The sequence below is a fragment of the Pleurodeles waltl genome, chromosome 1_2, assembly GCF_031143425.1.
Source record: "Pleurodeles waltl isolate 20211129_DDA chromosome 1_2, aPleWal1.hap1.20221129, whole genome shotgun sequence".
Taxonomy (NCBI): Eukaryota; Metazoa; Chordata; class Amphibia; order Caudata; family Salamandridae; genus Pleurodeles; species Pleurodeles waltl.
The window spans coordinates 163,696,887-163,716,002 of NC_090437.1; the positions used below are offsets into that span (position 1 = coordinate 163,696,887).

A 19,116-nucleotide genomic window follows, 5' to 3' on the forward strand; every position below is an offset into this window, starting at 1 on the left:
GTCAGCCCAGCTGCAGAGATAATGAACTATGCCGCGTTGGTGATTGCACCCTGGGTACGGAGGTGCCTGTTGAGGAATAGCTATATTTATCAGACCAGGAGACCCTGGAGCACAGAGTCCTGGTTGCTGACTTGGCACACTTGATGACAGACAAGAGCCCTACAGACTCAGTCTGCAGATCCTCTGCGGGTCCCACAGGATGCATTGTAATGAATAAGGTTAACTTATCAGGTCATACTTAATTCATGATGCTTGGGCCCTGGTTGCTGGTTGGACAGGACACTCAGACTTTCCCTTTTGGTGATTGTTCTGGTGGGTCAGGGGGATTTGGGGGAAAGAGGTGACACTTAACACAGTATAGCCTTGTTGGCTATGGTCCCTTGTCACACCACAACCGGTTCTTCCAGTTCACAAAGTAAGGGGTGGGTGTTGCGGGAGGGATTGCTTGGGGCATTGTTTTTGGCTGTGCTTCTTTTACAGGTGCAAATGTTGAGCCCGATTACTACTGGGTTAGACAAACTTCTTAGGCTCAGCAGACATATATACCTGAGGAATGGCTGACATCACTCCTTGAACAAACATCAAACAGGGATGTATAGCCTTGAAAAAACTTATCCTGCAATGTCTGTGGGATATTGGACAAATTTAAAAGAGGGGCGGTGCTCAAAGAAGCCTTGCAGATCAACGCTGACATAGTGATGCTTCAGGAGACTTGCCTCATGGGCAACAAATAGCCACTTTTGGCTTGCAAGGGTTACAATCAGGTGTTCCACTCTGGTTTTAACCAGGGTTCTCAGGGTACAGCTATCCTGATTTGGAGAAGTGTTCCTTTTGTGGTCACCAAGGAGTGGCAGGACAGCTGAGGCCATTGTGGCGGTATCTGGCACTCTCCATGGCCACACCCTCTCACTGATCTGTGCCTATATTCCCCCCTCCTTTGGCCTTCGATTTCTTGGCTAGGTTGTGGGATCTCATTTGGGACCTACCAGAGGCTACGTGGATGATTGGGGGGAGACTTTATTGGGGTATGTGATGTGAGCCTTGATGGCTCATCAACTGTCTGGGGAACTTGTAGAGGTCCCCCACTACTGGCATCCTTTGCACGCAACTGGAACTTGATTGATTTGTGGAGGGCACGTCATCCTGGCGAGCAGGGATATACCTTTTACTCTGGGACCCATTGCTCTTTCTCGCAACTGAACTATTTTATTCGTGCATGGCCAGATGGGTCACCGGGTATGTGATGTGAGAACGTTGGCCTGGGGACTATCGGACCACCCGCTGGTGGTGATGGACCTGACTTGAGGCTCAGAAAGGGTGGGATTGATATTGAGACTGGACCGCTGCTGTCTCCAGCATGAGAAGTTCAGGGAGCTGTGCCAAAAAGCTTGCCAGCAATTCCTTGATGACAATAGGTGATCTGTTCCTTCTAACACTATCTTCTGGGAGGCCCAGAAGGCCTTGGTGCAGGGTCATCTTATTAGTTATTCCAAGGGCCAAAGGAACAGGGTTTGGCAGACGGTGGGGGACCTGGAGGACTGCATATTTGCATTAGAGGACCAATATTTGCTAACACAGCAGGACTCCCTGGTGTGAGACTCCCTACACACCCCAACTGTGCGGGTCAAGAGCTCACACAGGAGGTGAGAGGCATGGTTGGCAACCTGAAGTAGAATATACCAGTGGGGAGATAATTGCCAGCAAAATGCTACATTACCTGGGTACTTCACAGGAGGCAGGAGCAACAGTGGCCTATTTACTGTCAGGCGATGGATCTCGGTTAACTGGGAGTGAGCATATTGCAGGGCCCTTTGCAGCTTACTACTGCTCGTATAGCGCCAACCTGCTTGAGCCCCTGTGGAGACACATCTGTGGTGATCTGCTGAGGCCATGCTTGACCCCTGAGGAGAGCGAGGTGTTAAAGGCTGAAGTTACTGGTGAGGAATTACTAGCTGTCCTGGCCCAGCTACATGCAGGTAAAGCTCTGAGCCCTTATGGCTTCCCAGCTGATTTTTTGGTGCCTGTTGTGGTCAGACTAGCCCACTTTCAGGGAGGTTCTGGAGAGAGGGGAGTTGCCCCCAGATCTTCGAACCACTGAGATAGTGATTCTACCCAAACCAGGCACGGAAGGTCTGCGTTGTGAGGAGTTGAGGTCAATCTCACTCTTCAATGCGGAGGTAAAAATCTGGGCCAAAATGCTTGCTACCCACCTGGAAGGAGTTATCAGCCATGTAGTGCACCCAGATCAGTTTGGGTTTATGGCTCGAATGGCCACCTGACAATCTCAGAAGTGTACATAATGTGATTGCTCTGAGCAATTCCGTCCATCGAATTTCAGAAGGCATGCGACTTGGTGGACTGAGTGTTTTTGTTTGCTCTTATGACCAGGATTGGCTTTGGCCCAATATGTATGATACATGCGCCTCCTACACTGGTTTGGTGGCCAGAGTGCGGATGGGGATGTGTGGTGTCAGAATGGTTCCCAGTGGCACAGGTACCCTGCAGGGATGCCCCTATTGCCTTAGCTTTTATCCTTGGTGATAGTCCATGCACTTTCAGGGCTTCCAGTTGTCCGATGAGGTAAGCGGTAGAATTTTACTGCACACAGACTGTCCTGCTATTTCTTGCTGATCCGGATGTCTGGTTGTATGCTGGCCTCCAGATGAATGCCCATAAATCTGATTATATTCTATTGCTCCCTACCTGACAGGCATGCAGTGGGAATACCGATCCTCCCACTCAGCAATGGGGGGTGTATGTCACAGATCATGCAACTTGTTCATATGAATGGAATCTGGCACCCCAGCCAGAGGGGTGTGACGTTTAGTCCACCCTTCCCCTGTCACTATTGGGCACTTGCCCATTTTTCAAATGGTTTCTCTTCCCCATTATTGTATCAATTACAGTACTGAAAATACCCGATTGTTCAACCCTTTTTTTGGCAGGGTCAAAGCCCAGATCAGAGCCTTGCTATGGGGCAATGGAATGCCTCTCATAGCTCTGAAAAAGTGCTGTAAACCCACGGTGGACGTGTTCCTCTATTTGGCAGCACATCTACTCATAGTTAATGAGTGGTGGCTTCATGGGTTTTGTGATCCAGCATATGCAACGGAGAGATCGGCAATGGGTAGTCTGGGTGTGCTACATATGCTATATAGTGGAGGGGTGCTGGTAGGGTTTTCGCCTGCCACTTGCTTGCTGTTAGGCATTTGGAAAGTGGTCTTGAAGGGAGTGGGCTGGGCAAGTCCGTCTCACCTTTGGTATCCTGTTGTGATTGGGGTATATGTCCACTCCAGGTGGCAGCCCTGAAGGTTTCTCCTCATGGGACAATACCAGAGGGTGACCAGGCATCACACATTTACTGGGTCAGTCCCAGTTTTTCTCCCACTTTTTATTTTTTCAGAAGATAGATTGAAAAATATAGTGAGGCACCAGGTTATGTGCCCAAAAGCAGAAGACGTTAGCACCTCCTTGTCAGAGCACAATTTAAATAACACCAATAAAGCTAGGTTTAAAAGATGCTTTTAATGTAGTTCCTAAGTGATTCATTGTATGTTGACACACGCAGTCCTTTTACTTCATTTTTGTGCCCCTCCGCTCATGCAAAAGTATATTCCTTCTTCTAGGTTTACTAAATGTCCGGTTTTTGTTTTTCAACAGCTGGTCACCCTACATAATCAGCATCTCGAAATTGGGAGATGTGCTCCACAACGGGATATTTTTTTGTCCTTTCAAGACTTGAGAGCGTATGACTTGCACTGTACAGATCGTCCGATACAAACAGCTCTGTCATGCTCTTGTCCCCCCAATGAAAACAGAGGTTGACATCCCTGAATTTCCCCAATGGAGACCATAATCCTCACAAAGCTCAAGGCGCATAAATCATCCGACATCTAAAAAGATTTTGCTATGTAACTTATCAGACCAAATGGTGTGGGAGTATGGAGGGCATGGGAGGAGGACCTGTGACATTTAGAGGATGAAGATTGGAGGCAGGTGGTGGAGGGCCCCCAGAGAGGCAGGTATAGCTAACCAGTTAAACTTGAAACAATTGAAGATACTGCACAGGGTTGATTTCTTGAGGGTTGGGCTCAGTCGCATGGGCTGGAGTCCTACAGGAAGCTGCCTAAAATGTGGAGATCAACTGGGACTCTTACCACACACCCATTTTGGCATTGCCCACGGCTGTCATTTCCAGAGAGGGGTGCTGGAGAGACTTGATGGGGTTTTGGCCTGTGACATTACCCAAAAAACCAAATTCATACTGCTTCACATCAGAGGATCTGGGGGGGGGGGGGTACACAATACACAATACCAGAAGGTGGCCTGTTCCTTTGGCTGGGTTGGGTAGTGGCCAAGAGACATTGCCAGAGCCTGGAAGGCGACAGAGGCCCCTTCGACGGAGACGTGGGCCAACAATATGGACCACTGCATGGGTCTAAAACGTCTGCTATAAGAGTCCAGTGGCTTCCCCCAGAAACATAAGATATGGAGAAGTTGGGCAGTTTACAGAGGGATACGGCCTGGAGACTTGCATCAGGGGGCCTTGTACTGCCAATGGGGAGGTGAGAGTGCGGAGCGCTGGGCCCTTGAGTGATACCCTTGGCTGAAATGGATCAGGTTTTGGTGCATTGTTGCTTGCACCTATGGAACTGTGTGTCTGAGGATGATCTACATGTAATATCAATACTTGTGCTGTTTTTGTGATGCCCATGAGACCGTTTGTGCTTGATGCATTTCTCATTTTTCTGCGATTTACAAAACCTGTTACTCATTTAAAAAAAAGACTAGGATTACCCAAAAGACATGCCATCCCTTACCCCACCACTCACCATGAAGAACTAGCACACCACCCACACTGACCACCCATATTACCAGTGAACATGTCCTCAAAACTCAAACATTTATTGTAGAAAAGTACCATCTTTCTTGGCCCGTTACCCCCAATACCTGCCTGTTTGTCAGTATGTTTTGCCTGTCTCACTGGGATCCTGCCAGCCAGGACCTCAGTGCTCATAGTTTGTGGCCTATGTGTGTGTTGTCAGTATGCTTTACTGTCACTGAACTCCAGTGCTTCTGCTCTCTCCACTTACCAAATTTTTCACTATAGTTTAGTGACTTCATATTCCAATTCTAATTGGCATACTGGAACCCCCTTAAGTCCTTACTATATGGTACCTAGGTACCCAGGGCATTGGGGCTCCAGGATATCCTTATGGCATGCAACATTTCTTTTGCCAACCATAAGGAACTCAGACAAACCTGTCTTCAGGACTGCCACTTCAGAATGAGTGGAAAAGTGCCCACACTATTTCACAGCCATTTTCACTGCATGTAAGTTACTTATAAGGCACCTATGTCTAACCTTCATTTACTAAAGGCTAGGTGCAAGGTTACAGTGTGTGAGGGCACCCTTGCACTAGCAAAGGTGCCCCACGTTGTCCAGGGCCAATTCCCCAGACTTCGTAAGTGCGGGGATACTATTACACGTGTGCACTACATATATGTCAATATATACATGTAGCTTCACAATGGTAACGCCGAGTATGGCCATGTGAGGTGTCTAAGATCATGGAATTGTCCCCCATTCCAAATTTGGTATTGGGGGTCAATCCCATGCACCCTGGGGGGTTGTATCATGCACCCCCAGTATTGCCAAACCAATTTCCACTGCAGCCCCAGCTGTTGCCACCTCACAGGCAGGTTTCTGCCCTCCTGGGGACTAAGCAGCTCAATTCCAGGAAGGCAGAACAATGCATTTCTTTTGGCAGGAGTGTTAAACCCTCTCCCTTTGGAAATAGGTGTTACAGGCTTGGGAGGGATAGCCTGCCAGAGCCTCTGGAAATGCATTCAAGGGCACAGATGGTGCCCTCCTTGCATAAGCCAGTCTACACTGGCACGAAACTGGACAAAGGAAAGGGGAGTGACCACTTACCTGTCCATCACCACCCTATGGGTAGTGCCCAGAGCTCCTCCAGAGTGTCCTTGGCGTTGGCCATCTTGGATTCCAAGGTGTGGGGACACTGGAGACCTCTGAGTGGCCAGTGCTAGAAGGTGACATCAGAGACCCCTCCTGATAAGTGCATACCTGGGTAGGTAGCCAGTCCCCCCTCTCAGGGCTATTTAATGTCTCTCCTCTGGGTGTTTCATCAGGTTCAGATTGCAAGACTCCTCCAGGACGTCTGTGCTTCAGCTTCTGAACATCGGATCAACAGCAGACTGCTTCATGAACCTCTAACTGCAACAAAGTATGCAGGACGACTCCTGTGACCTACAACTTCAACTCCAGCCAGCATTTGCAACAGTTCCAAGGTGTGCATGCTCTGAGGACTGCCTATCTTTACCCTCCACCAGAAGAACCAAAGGAATCTCCTGTGGAGTTAGTCACTTCCCTGCTTCTGCAGGCAGCCTTCTGTGACGACAATTGGTACTCCTCTCCTGACGACGAGCGTGATCCCTGGAACACAGGTGGTGGACCGAAGTGACCCAGACTGTCCAAAGGACCAGCTGTCCACATCTGGTGGAGGTGAGAGTGCCTCCCTGTGCTGCGATAATACCCCTGTGCACTGCATCTCCCACAGCTCCTTGGGCTTTGTGTACCTCTTCCAAGAATCCTTCGAGGACAGTGTAGCCCAGGTTCCCAGCACTCCATCCTGTGACGCAAAGCTCCCTGAATTGTTTTCCGGCAGTGTGGTACCTTCCAGTGTAGTGCTGTGACAACCACACTTTGCTTCTTCTTTGTCCCCGTGTTCTGGGACTCCTGTGGGTGCTGCCTGGTCTAAGGGCTCTCTGAAGTGCTGAGAGCCCCCTCTGTCTCCTCAGTCCGAGTTGAGACCCCCAGGTCCCTCCTGGGTCCAGGCTTCTCCTTTTTTACGCAAACCGTGTACTTGCTTGAAGCAAGGCTTGTTGGAGACATCCAGCGATGCAAACAGCCTTCATCCAGCAACTCGAAGTGAGACATCACCTGCACCAAGCAGGAACACCTTTGGTGCTCTTCTGTACTTTTCTTCTTACGGGAGAATCCACTTTTGCACCATCTTCTATGTCGGCAGGGGCTCCTGTCCTTCCTGGACTCTTCTATGACTTCTGGACTTTGTCTCCGTTCTCCACAGGTCGTCAGGTCCAGGAATCCATCATTTGTTGCTTGCAGTCTTGCTTGGTTCTTGCAAAATCTCTTTTTACGACTTGTAGTGTGTCCTGAGGAAACTTGCTGTACTTTACTCCTGTTTTCCTGGGCTCTGGGGTGGGGTACTTTACTTACCTTTGGTGTTTTCTTACACTCCCAGCACCCCTCTACACACTACACTTGCCTACGGGAGAATTTGTGATTCGCATTCCACTATTTTAGTATATGGTTTGTGTTGCCTCCAGGCTCATTGCAACCTATTGTATTTTCTACTGTTTGCAGTATTCTATGACTGTTTACTTACCTGATTTTGGTTACTAGTGTATATATTGTGTATAATACTTACCTCCAGAAGGAGTATTGCCTCAAAGACCCAAGGGTAGGTCGCTCCCCCTGCCGCTGCAGCTCCTCCAAGTTCCCGAGTTCCTGTGTTCCTGAGACCCACCTAACTGTAAGTACCCCCCTCCTCCCAGCCCCTCGCCCTGCCCCGCGCCACTCACCTTCTCTCCTGCTCCTGCTTCTTTTCCTCCTCTCTCTCTTCCTCCTCGCTCCCCCTCTGCAATCTTCTTCTGTGTTCTTCTGTTCTTCTCTTCTGTTCTTCTGTTCTTCCCTTCTGTTCTTCTGTGTTCTTCCGGTCTTCTGTGTTCTTCTTCTCTGTTCTTCTCGGTGCTTCTGTGTTCTTCTTCTCGGTTCTTCTCGGTTCTTCTGTGTTCTTCTCGGTTCTTCTCGGTTCTTCTCGGTTCTTCTCGGTTCTTCTCGGTTCTTCTCGGTTCTTCTCTGTTCTTCTCTGTTCTTCTCTGTTCTTCTCTGTTCTTCTCTGTTCTTCTCTGTTCTTCTCTGTTCTTCTCTGTTCTTCTCTGTTCTTCTCTGTTCTTCTCTGTTCTTCTCCTCTTCTGCTCTTCTGTCTTCTGCTCTTCTGTCTTCTGCTCTTCTGTTCTTCTGTCTTCTGCTCTTCTGTCTTCTGCTCTTCTGTCTTCTGCTCTCCTGTCTTCTGCTCTCCTGTCTTCTGCTCTCCTGTCTTCTGCTCTCCTGTCTTCTGCTCTCCTGTCTTCTGCTCTCCTGTCTTCTGCTCTCCTGTCTTCTGCTCTCCTGTCTTCTGTTCTCCTGTCTTCTGTTCTCCTGTCTTCTGTTCTCCTGTCTTCTGTTCTCCTGTCTTCTGTTCTCCTGTCTTCTGTTCTCCTGTCTTCTGTTCTCCTGTCTTCTGTTCTCCTGTCTTCTGTTCTCCTGTCTTCTGTTCTCCTGTCTTCGGCTCTTCTACCTCCTCCGTCTTCTTCCCCCGAGCCTGCCCTCCTGCTCCTTCCTCATCCCCCTCCCTCACTCGCCTCCCCCTCTCTCACCCCTAGCTAACCCGTTCGCTATCTACCTCCCTCACTCCTCCTATCTTCCTATCTCTCTAGCTCCCTATCTCACTATCTAACTCCCCCACTCTCCACCTCCTCCTACCTACCTATCTGTCTATCTATTTCCCTATCTATCGACTTCTCTATCTATTTTCTCTATCTATTTCTCTATCTCTCCCCCCCTCCCGCCACCCCCTCTACTACCTATCTCCCTATCCTCTCACTCTACCTCTCTCCCTCACCCACCTCTACAACCCCCCCTCCCCTATCTTCACAACCCTACTCCTATCTCTCTCCCTAATCTCCAAACCTCCTAACACTCACCCTCCTCCACCCTAAACCCCCTCCCCCAGCTCCTCTCACTCTACCTGTGTCCCCCCCCTCCCTCGCGCTTTCCCGCCGCGACCTCCTGCACGCCCCGCCCCCCAGCTCCCATTCGCCCCCAGCTGACCCCTCCCCCCCCCTCCTACCTCTTATGGCGGCCGCTGCGCGACAGTGGTAGCGACCCTTGACCCAAGGGTAGGTCGCTCCCCCTGCCGCTGCAGCTCCTCCAAGTTCCCGAGTTCCTGTGTTCCTGAGACCCACCTAACTGTAAGTACCCCCCTCCTCCCAGCCCCTCGCCCTGCCCCGCGCCACTCACCTTCTCTCCTGCTCCTGCTTCTTTTCCTCCTCTGTCTCTTCCTCCTCGCTCCCCCTCTGCAATCTTCTTCTGTGTTCTTCTGTTCTTCTCTTCTGTTCTTCTGTTCTGTTCTTCTGTTCTTCCCTTCTGTTCTTCTGTGTTCTTCCGGTCTTCTGTGTTCTTCTTCTCTGTTCTTCTCGGTGCTTCTGTGTTCTTCTTCTCGGTTCTTCTGTGTTCTTCTCTGGTCTTCTCTGGTCTTCTCTGGTCTTCTCTGGTCTTCTCTGGTCTTCTCTGGTCTTCTCTGGTCTTCTCTGGTCTTCTCTGGTCTTCTCTGGTCTTCTCTGGTCTTCTCTGGTCTTCTCTGGTCTTCTCTGGTCTTCTCTGGTCTTCTGGTCTTCTGTCTTCTGTTCTCCTGTCTTCGGCTCTTCTGTTCTCCTGTCTTCGGCTCTTCTGTTCTCCTGTCTTCGGCTCTTCTGTTCTCCTGTCTTCGGCTCTTCTGTTCTCCTGTCTTCGGCTCTTCTGTTCTCCTGTCTTCGGCTCTTCTGTTCTCCTGTCTTCGGCTCTTCTGTTCTCCTGTCTTCGGCTCTTCTGTTCTCCTGTCTTCGGCTCTCCTGTTCTCCTGTCTTCGGCTCTCCTGTCTTCTTCCCCCGAGCCTGCCCTCCTGCTCCTTCCTCATCCCCCTCCCTCACTCGCCTCCCCCTCTCTCACCCCTAGCTAACCCGTTCGCTATCTACCTCCCTCACTCGCCTCCCCCTCTCTCACCCCTAGCTAACCCGTTCGCTATCTACCTCCCTCACTCCTCCTATCTTCCTATCTCTCTAGCTCCCTATCTCACTATCTAACTCCCCCACTCTCCACCTCCTCCTACCTACCTATCTGTCTATCTATCTATTTCCCTATCTATCGACTTCTCTATCTATTTTCTCTATCTATTTCTCTATCTCTCCCCCCCTCCCGCCACCCCCTCTACTACCTATCTCCCTATCCTCTCACTCTTCCTCTCTCCCTCACCCACCTCTACAACCCCCCCTCCCCTATCTTCACAACCCTACTCCTATCTCTCTCCCTAATCTCCAAACCTCCTAACACTCACCCTCCTCCACCCTAAACCCCCTCCCCCAGCTCCTCTCACTCTACCTGTCCCCCCCCTCCCTCGCGCTTTCCCGCCGCGACCTCCTGCACGCCCCCGCCCCCCAGCTCCCATTCGCCCCCAGCTGACCCCTCCCCCCCCCCCCCCCCCTCCTACCTCCTATGGCGGCCGCTGCGCGACTGCGCAGCGGGCACGCCGCTGGCGCGCCAGAGGCAAGCCCGTCTGCGCCCGTCCGCGCCTGGCCTGCGCCCAGCGCCACGACCCCTGGTCCCCAGCTCCCCCAAGCCCCGCTGATCCGCTACGACCCCACCACCCTCCACGCCCTCAACCCAGGGCGCTCCAAAACCTGCTTCCTAGCTCACCCCAAACGCACCCATGGACCCTTCGCCTGCAACTCCTGCAAACGCATCTTCCACCACGCAACTACCACGACCACAAGCCCACGCGCCATCAACCACCTCAAGTGCATCCTGATCAACGCTCGTTCCGTCCACAAGCACGCCGTTGAACTTTGGGACCTCCTGGACTCCACAGCCCCGGACGTCGCCTTCATCACGGAGACATGGATGAACGCCTCCTCTGCTCCAGACATCGCTACCCGCCATCCCCGAAGGCTACAAGATCTCCAGAAAAGACCGCACCATCCAAGTAGGAGGAGGTGTCGCCATCATCTTCAAAGACTCCATCAGCGTCACCACCTCCACCGAAGACCCCCCCCTCGCCGCTGAACACCTGCATTTTCAGATTCGCACCGACCCAAGGACCACCCTCAGAGGATCCCTCGTCTACCGTCCTCCCGGACCTCGCGCCTCTTTCAGCGACGCCATCGCCGACTTCATCTCCCCGCACGCCCTCGCCTCACCGGACTACATCCTCCTAGGCGACCTCAACTTCCATCTGGAACAAAACAACGACCCCAACACCACCACCCTGCTCGACAACCTCGACAACCTCGGCCTCAAACAACTGGTGAACACCGCCACCCACATCGCCGGACACACGCTCGACCCTATCTTCTCCGCCAGCAAACACGTCTTCTTCAGCCACACCTCTGCCCTACACTGGACCGACCACAGCTGCGTCCACTTCACATTCCGACGCGAGACCTCCCACCTCCGCACTCAACCCATCCCTCATCGACAGTGGAACAAGATCCCTGAAGAGCAACTCTTCTCCGCTCTCGCCGCCAACCAACCCACCCTCACCACCGACCCCAACGACGCAGCTCTCAACCTCACAAACTGGATCTCCAACTGCGCTGACAACCTTGCTCCCCTCAAACGCACGCATCGACAGACCAACACCAAAAAACCTCTCTGGTTCTCTGACACCCTCAAAGAATCAAAGAAAACTTGTCGTGCCCTTGAGAAGGCCTGGCGCAAGGACCACACCGCTGACAACATGACCGCCCTCAAGAACGCTACACGCGAACGCCACCACCTGATCCGCACTGCCAAAAGGAACTTTTTCACCGACAGACTAGACAAAAACAGCCACAACAGCAGAGAACTCTTCAGCATCGTCAAAGAGTTCTCCAACCCCAGCGCCAGCGCCAACGCCGTCACGCCCTCACAGGATTTGTGCGAATCCCTCGCCACTTTCTTCCATCGCAAGATCAGCGACCTCCACGACAGCTTCGGACACCAGACCCAACCATACACCACTGAACCCGCTTCCCCGGACATCACCCTCAACAACTGGACCCACATCAACACGGAAGAAACCAAATCCATCATGAACTCTATCCACTCCGGCGCCCCTTCGGACCCCTGCCCCCACTTAATCTTTAACAAAGCCGACGACATCATCGCCCCACACCTCCAGACCGTCATCAACTCTTCTTTTTCTTCTGCTACCTTCCCCGAATGCTGGAAGCACGCTGAAGTCAACGCCCTACTAAAGAAACCTACGGCTGACCCAAGCGACCTGAAAAACTTCCGCCCCATCTCTCTTCTACCTTTCCCAGCCAAGGTAATAGAAAAGACCGTCAACAAACAGCTGACCACCTTCCTGGAAGACAACAACCTGCTCGACCCTTCACAAACCGGATTCCGAACCAACCACAGCACGGAAACCGCCCTCATCTCAGTCACAGACGACATCAGAACCCTGATGGACAACGGTGAAACAGTCGCCCTCATTCTCCTCGACCTCTCGGCTGCCTTTGACACCGTCTGTCACCGCACCCTAATCACCCGCCTACGCTCCACCGGGATCCAAGGCCAGGCCCTGGACTGGATCGCCTCCTTCCTCGCTAACCGCTCCCAAAGAGTTTACCTCCCTCCGTTTCGCTCAGAACCCACCAAGATCATCTGCGGCGTACCTCAAGGCTCATCGCTCAGCCCGACACTCTTCAATGTCTACATGAGCCCCCTCGCCGACATCGTACGCAAGCACGACATCATCATCACCTCCTACGCCGACGACACCCAACTTGTACTCTCCCTCACCAAGGACCCCGCCAGCGCCAAGACCAACCTACAAGAGGGTTTGAAGGACGTCGCAGATTGGATGAGGCTCAGCCGCCTAAAGCTGAACTCTGAAAAAACGGAAGTCCTCATCCTCGGCAACACCCCGTCCGCCTGGGACGACTCCTGGTGGCCCACGGCCCTCGGCACCGCACCGACCCCCGCAGACCACGCCCGCAACCTCGGCTTCATCTTGGACCCTCTTCTCACCATGACCAAGCAAGTCAACGCCGTGTCCTCCGCCTGCTTCCTCACTCTCCGCATGCTCCGTAAGATCTTCCGCTGGATCCCCGCCGACACCAGAAAAACCGTGACCCACGCCCTCGTCACGAGCTGCCTGGACTACGGCAACACCCTCTATGCCGGGACCACAGCCAAACTCCAAAACGCCTCGGCCCGCCTCATCCTCGACGTACCCCGCAACAGCCACATCTCCGCACACCTGAGACACCTGCATTGGCTCCCAGTCAGCAAAAGGATCACCTTCCGTCTTCTCACCCACGCACACAAAGCCCTCCGCAACAAGGGACCGGAATACCTCAACAGACGCCTCAGCTTCTACGTCCCCACCCGCCCCCTCCGCTCCGCTGGCCTCGCACTTGCTGCCGTCCCTCGCACCCGCCGCTCCACGGCGGGTGGGAGATCTTTCTCCTTCCTGGCGGCCAAGACCTGGAACTCCCTCCCCACCAGCCTCAGGACCACCCAGGACCACTCTGCTTTCCGGAGACTCCTAAAGACTTGGCTGTTTGAGCAGCGATAACCCCCCCTTTCCCCCCTAGCGCCTTGAGACCCGCACGGGTGAGTAGCGCGCTTTATAAATGTTAATGATTTGAAAGATATTTTGGCTTTGTGGCACTAAAATAAAGTACCTTTATTTTTGGTAACAGAGTATTGTCTTTTTTTGTGTATAAATACTGTGACTATATTGGTATTGCAGGAGCTTTGCATGTCTCCTAGTTTAGTCTACACTGCTCTGCTATAGTTACCTCTAGACAGCCTGAGCTTCTAGAACACTGCCTACATTTCACTAATAAGGAATATCTGGACCTGGTATGAGGTGTAAGTACCTTAGGTTCCCACTACAGACCAGGCCAGCCTCCTACATGTATGCAGTGAAGAAAGTGTTGCACGTGAGGGAGTGGTTGCAATCCTTTGGAGAGGTCATTTAACATTGACTTGGATTGTTTACTTTGCCACCCCGTGTGCTTGTATATTCAAACCACCCAACTTTAAACAATGCAGGATATACATTGCACCATCTGGGTCAGTTTTGGCCCTGGAGTGCCTGCTCAGTCATTACTAATCAAGGCACCTCAGTCATGGCCCAAGGCATGGATCCGACGTCTGACCCTTCTGGCGATTCACTTGTCTCTGTTCAGTGGGTTTTGGCTACACCAAGGTCCATGAACTGCAGATTATCCCCAATTAGGAAATTCTGCCTCTCTGGGTAAAGCATATTTAACTCCTTTATTGTACAGCAGTCTTTTGGCTTCAAGGAACTTCCACCTGGCCCCGACTGTGAAGTCAGAAAAGATTGAAATCACCTTGATAGCACAGGGGACCCCTAAAGTATTTTTAAATATTTGGGTAATATGCTAAACAAATAGACCATGGTATACAACATGCCTTCTTAATCATGCTCTTCAGGGAAGCCTGTGGGAGACTGGCAGAAGATGGTCTGCAGAATCAATTGCAGTAAAGATAAGGACAGTGATGGTCCGGAGTGGAAGGCACCATAGTGGCTTAGAATATCAAGGGTTGCTGAAAAGGGAGGTGTCAGCAGTTAGGAGTAGAAAGAATATAAAGAAGCTGAGACACCCTAGCCTAAGATTTCTCTGGTCCCTTTCCTCTCCTTCTCTTGCATTTCCCTCTTAAGTTGATTGCAAAATTAATGGGCTTCTAAAAGTTTGTATGGTACCTTTTTTTGCTAAGGATAAAGGGCCAGATTTAGAGTTTGATGGAGGGGTCATCCGTCACAAACATGACGGATATCTCGTCCACTGTGTTAAGATTTCCATAAGATAGAATGGAATCATAATTTGGTGGATGGGATATCTGTCATGCCTGTGAGTAAACCATCCACCGAACTCTAAATCGGGCCCAAAGTTCCTTGTTTGTGCATAGAAAACAGTCACCTAATGAAATAAAACTAAAACATTAAGCTGCATGTACTGAAGTGAGTGAATTATGATCCAGTCGTGTTAATTTAGGGCACCCCTAAAATGCTTTGTTCTAAAGCAACTCGATAATGCCCAATACATTTTCAGAATATGTATGGTACATGAGAATGCATGATAAAGCAATATTTACCCAATTAGGCATGTTTGTTAAAGTTGGAAGAATTATTGGTAACCTTCTGCTGAAACTATTGAAGCAATTCCATTCGCTTACTAAAGGGTTGGGTTTGTTTTGCAATATGACAATGTAAGATAATATAAACGACAAAGTGAAACTTCAGTTTTGTGTACTGTTCATTTAAGTTTAATATGAAATGGAGTGCATATGTGCAATTTAACCTGTTAATTACTCTTGAACAGCAAGACTTGCAGGTCTCTAAACTTAGGAAGTCTCGGCTTCATAAACCTGGAAATATTTGAAATTTCCACCAGGGATACAGAATCACTGGTCCACTGTTCACATGATTGTTTTAATTTTTCGGTTTAGAGTATGGGACTTAAAGAACATATATTTTGCTAGATACCAGTGCATCCAAGTGATTTTCTATTTTTTTTCTTCAAAGGAAGTGATTCGCTTTGCAATGTTGGAAATGGAGGGTGCACCACTGATGAAATCTGTGTGTCCAGTCCGGGTGGTGTTATCAATTGCCTTTGCCCAGATGACCATTTAAACTGCCACGAAGGTTAGTATCAAGTGTGCTGAGAGTGGGGGGTTGTGTATAGCTGGTGGAACAATATGGGAAGCAAATTTACATCTGTATATTAATTAATTTGAACCTTTGATGCTCGGTTCCTAATAGGATTTTTGGCGAATACTTCACATTTCTCTTTTAGTAGGTACGTCAAGCAGGTGCTTAAATGTCACTGTTAATTGTAACGATGAATAGTCATAATTAAAGACAACATAATGAATCTGGTTAAAATACCACTTTGAGCCATAACCCACATCCCTTAGCATCCCTCATAACTTCACAAATTTACCAATCTACTGTATAAACCAAGAGTGGCTACCCTCTTACAGCTGCTTCTGCTGAAGCAAAAAAATAGTATCTTTTGTCCTTAATTATTTTCTTGAAGGAAAATTACTTCCAGTTTAAACATCATTAACCAATTCAAAATTGCACGTTCTTTTTTGCTTAAGAATCCCATAAGCGTCGCACGAGAACATGGATTTCTTTTTTTTGAATTATAGTCACTAGAGCAAGACCATCATTCTAAAGGATATCCCTCTTGTTTTCTATCTACTGCTGCTTGAATATAGCCCACCAAATTCTCAATAGGTGCTATTCTTATACCCCTTGATAATCCTGATGCTCATTTTTTCCCTGCTTGTACTCCCCGCACTCTCCCGCTCACCTCCTGTGCCCAACATCCCCCACCTCAGCTTCCCCCTGAGAGAAGAGAACCCTCAGTCTTCTCCCTCAGCCCTCCCTGTAGTTTAGGGTGCCCAGACATGGCACCGGGTTGTACTTTTTTCCCTCCACCCGCTTAACCTTGTTTAGGAGGGAGCACACATCCTATAGGACTAGAATACATTCTCAAGGAAATAAGTGCTAAATATAAAGTGCTAGGTATGAAGTGCAGAGTGCCAAATATAAAGAGCTAAGTGCTTAAAAAAAAAGCAAAAATAGCAATGCTTGCCATTTTGAACCTTAATTTCATTAAAATTCACCAAATGGCGTACTGTATAATGCACTAAGCAATTGGGAACTTTACATTTCTATCACCAGACCCTTCCACACCCTTCAGCTTCCCAACAGCGTCCAGTTGAGCCCCACCCACCTGACCATTAGACATTGGCTGGAGAGCTCAACATGTGTGCCCGAATCTAAATGAAGTAAACCCAACAGATGATGGACGGAATGCAGAACAAATCAAACATTCACCCCCAGTCGCAGATCTGGGTTTAATCAATCAGTTTTGTTGCGTGTCATGCCATTCCAGTTTGGACCCAGCCGTATGGAAATCAGTCTTGACTCTGTTCCCCATGGTAACAGTCCAGCCCGAACTGCCAAGCCAGGTCCTCCCTTGACCAGAAACAAGCATCCTGGGACTGGTTTCAGGGTATCAGCCGGTCCAAACTGGGGTGGCGTGGTGAGCAAAAAAACGATGGATTAAACCCAGATCTTTGTGACTGGGATTGAATGTTAGCATTGTTCAGCATTCCGTCCATCATCTGTTCTTTCTGCATTTGCTGCCCCAAGTGGGAAGGGTATGCCCAGACGTGGGTCCTGTGCTCACTGTGCCACTGGATTCAAGCTAGCCTAGCTGAGGAAGGGTGATACCCTGAAACCAATTTCAACCAGTCCCTTTCAAATAAAAATTCAGTAACATGATGCTGCATCACAATTTATGTATGGTACATACCAAAATGCCAATTTGCTATGGCAAAAGGTCCTATTTTACAAGTCACATCCTTTGCAACTGCAAAAAGCCTTAGTTTTCTACCCCAGATCCTTTTAGCACTCAGTACAAATGTTTGTACCTGGCTTTGTCTAAGATCAATTGCATTGCACTGACCAAAATGACTTCCTTGGCCATTAGTTGACCCACGGTTGTGTCCTAGTAAACAGTTCTCACTATTGCATTGTAGTAAGGCAACAGTTTAGAAATAGTGTTGGAACATCTTTGAGTCTGACCGTCATACAAGATGTGGATCTTTTGTATGTTTGAAGTTCTGACTCTTAAGTTGTTAGTATTATTGAGTTATTATTTTCTATCTGTTTTTCGTTTAGTTTTGGAACCTTCAATGGATGCAAACTATCCCCCAACAACACCATACTGTCCCTCTAGATTTGTGCCCTGTCGGGATGGAAAAGAATGCATTGCTTCTGAATTTGTATGCGATGGTGAAAGAGACTGTGAGGATGGATCTGATGAAGAAGACTGCTTCAAGTTCTGCAGCAAGCAAGGTGATCTTGTGAATGTTAATCTTAATGTTTTGGAGCACTGTTTCTATTTGCAGGACAGACTTTGTGGTGGTAAATCCAGGTAAAATGTTTTTCCACCCATCAGCTTATATTATAGCTACATTTGGTATTATCTAATCTTTCGCACAGTAAACAAACAGGAAGTGGGGGGAACCTGTGGATTAGTTTAGTTTTATGGATTTATAAAGCGCGTAGTTACCCTAAGGCATCCCAGTGCTAACATAACATGACTACTACCAGAAACAAGGACGATCCAGAGAAATTAGCTACAAAAAAGAATAGTTTTTAGTTTCTTCCTAAAAAGCCGCTAAATAAGTAACTTGCCCAATAAGAATTTGGAATCTACATTTTGAATATGGTTTGCACTTTAACTAAGCCCCTATTTGGATTTGTCTGTCTTGGCAGAACCCTGGTTGTGAGAAAGTGGATTATTAGTTGAAGTGGATTTGAGTCCCCACCAATTAAAGTCAGAATTCCATATCGGATGCCCGGTTGAGTCAATGACCCAGGAAACAAAGCAAGACATTATTCAACATCTATGAAATATGGATGCAACCTCATCAGACTCCCTCTCACTGGCTCCGTTTGAGGGGGGCGGCGGCACCCTGGCAGTGGGCTCATGCCCTATGGATCAGGCTACTTTCCCACTTTCTGCAATGGCAGGAATTTGGGTGAAGGGAGAATTCTGGGGGTTTGGGGGAGGGTGGATCGAGATAGGATGCTCAGAGTTCCGCTACACCTTGCTCATTATCTGATGGTCTTCCTTTCACCACCCCCAACCCCAGCGATCTGGTTCCTGAGAGGCTGACTGCTCTGATGATATGCAGACACTGCTGTGCTTATCTGTGTGGGTACCGGACGCAAGAGTTGGACCTGGTCGGTCCGCAATTGTTGTTGAGTTCTATATACCACTTTTTCTTTTCAGGTCTAATAAATTAACCATGGACTGTGGTGGACATGAACATTTAACCTTAAGCATTTATTTACCTACACCCTCCCTCAGGTGGGTCCTGCTTCTGTTAGTTTACAACCCAGCCTATAACAGACTTGCTCACCCATCTGCTTGCGTCCCTAACTAGCGGAATCACATTCCTGTCCTCAATATATGGGGCCTTAATTCACTGAACAAGCGTAAGCAAGTTTCGGGGTACATCTTGCAACATTACCCAGACATGCTTTACTTACAGGAGACCCATCTCTGAGGGATTGACAGACAAACAGAATGTCCTATCCAAGGTAAATATGCCACTGGGCGTGCACAGATTATAAAACATTGGGGTTGGGTATACTTTGCAAACCGGCCTTTGGCCCCACATTTCCAAAGTAATACAGGACAGGAAGGGTTGCTTTTTAACATCGCACTTGC

The 19,116-nt window shown here is 49.4% G+C and overlaps 1 protein-coding gene across 1 annotated transcript in view; it reads left to right on the top strand.

Moving 5' to 3' along the window:
* The window catches only part of LOC138298467 (low-density lipoprotein receptor-related protein 2-like), a 1,267,625-nt gene that overhangs the window by 593,706 nt on the left and 654,803 nt on the right, over positions 1–19,116 (top strand). Inside the window, exons 16-17 of the mRNA XM_069236878.1 lie at positions 15,384–15,503; positions 17,556–17,732. Coding sequence (XP_069092979.1) covers positions 15,384–15,503; positions 17,556–17,732 — 297 coding nt within the window. The remainder of the gene's footprint in view (positions 1–15,383; positions 15,504–17,555; positions 17,733–19,116) is intronic.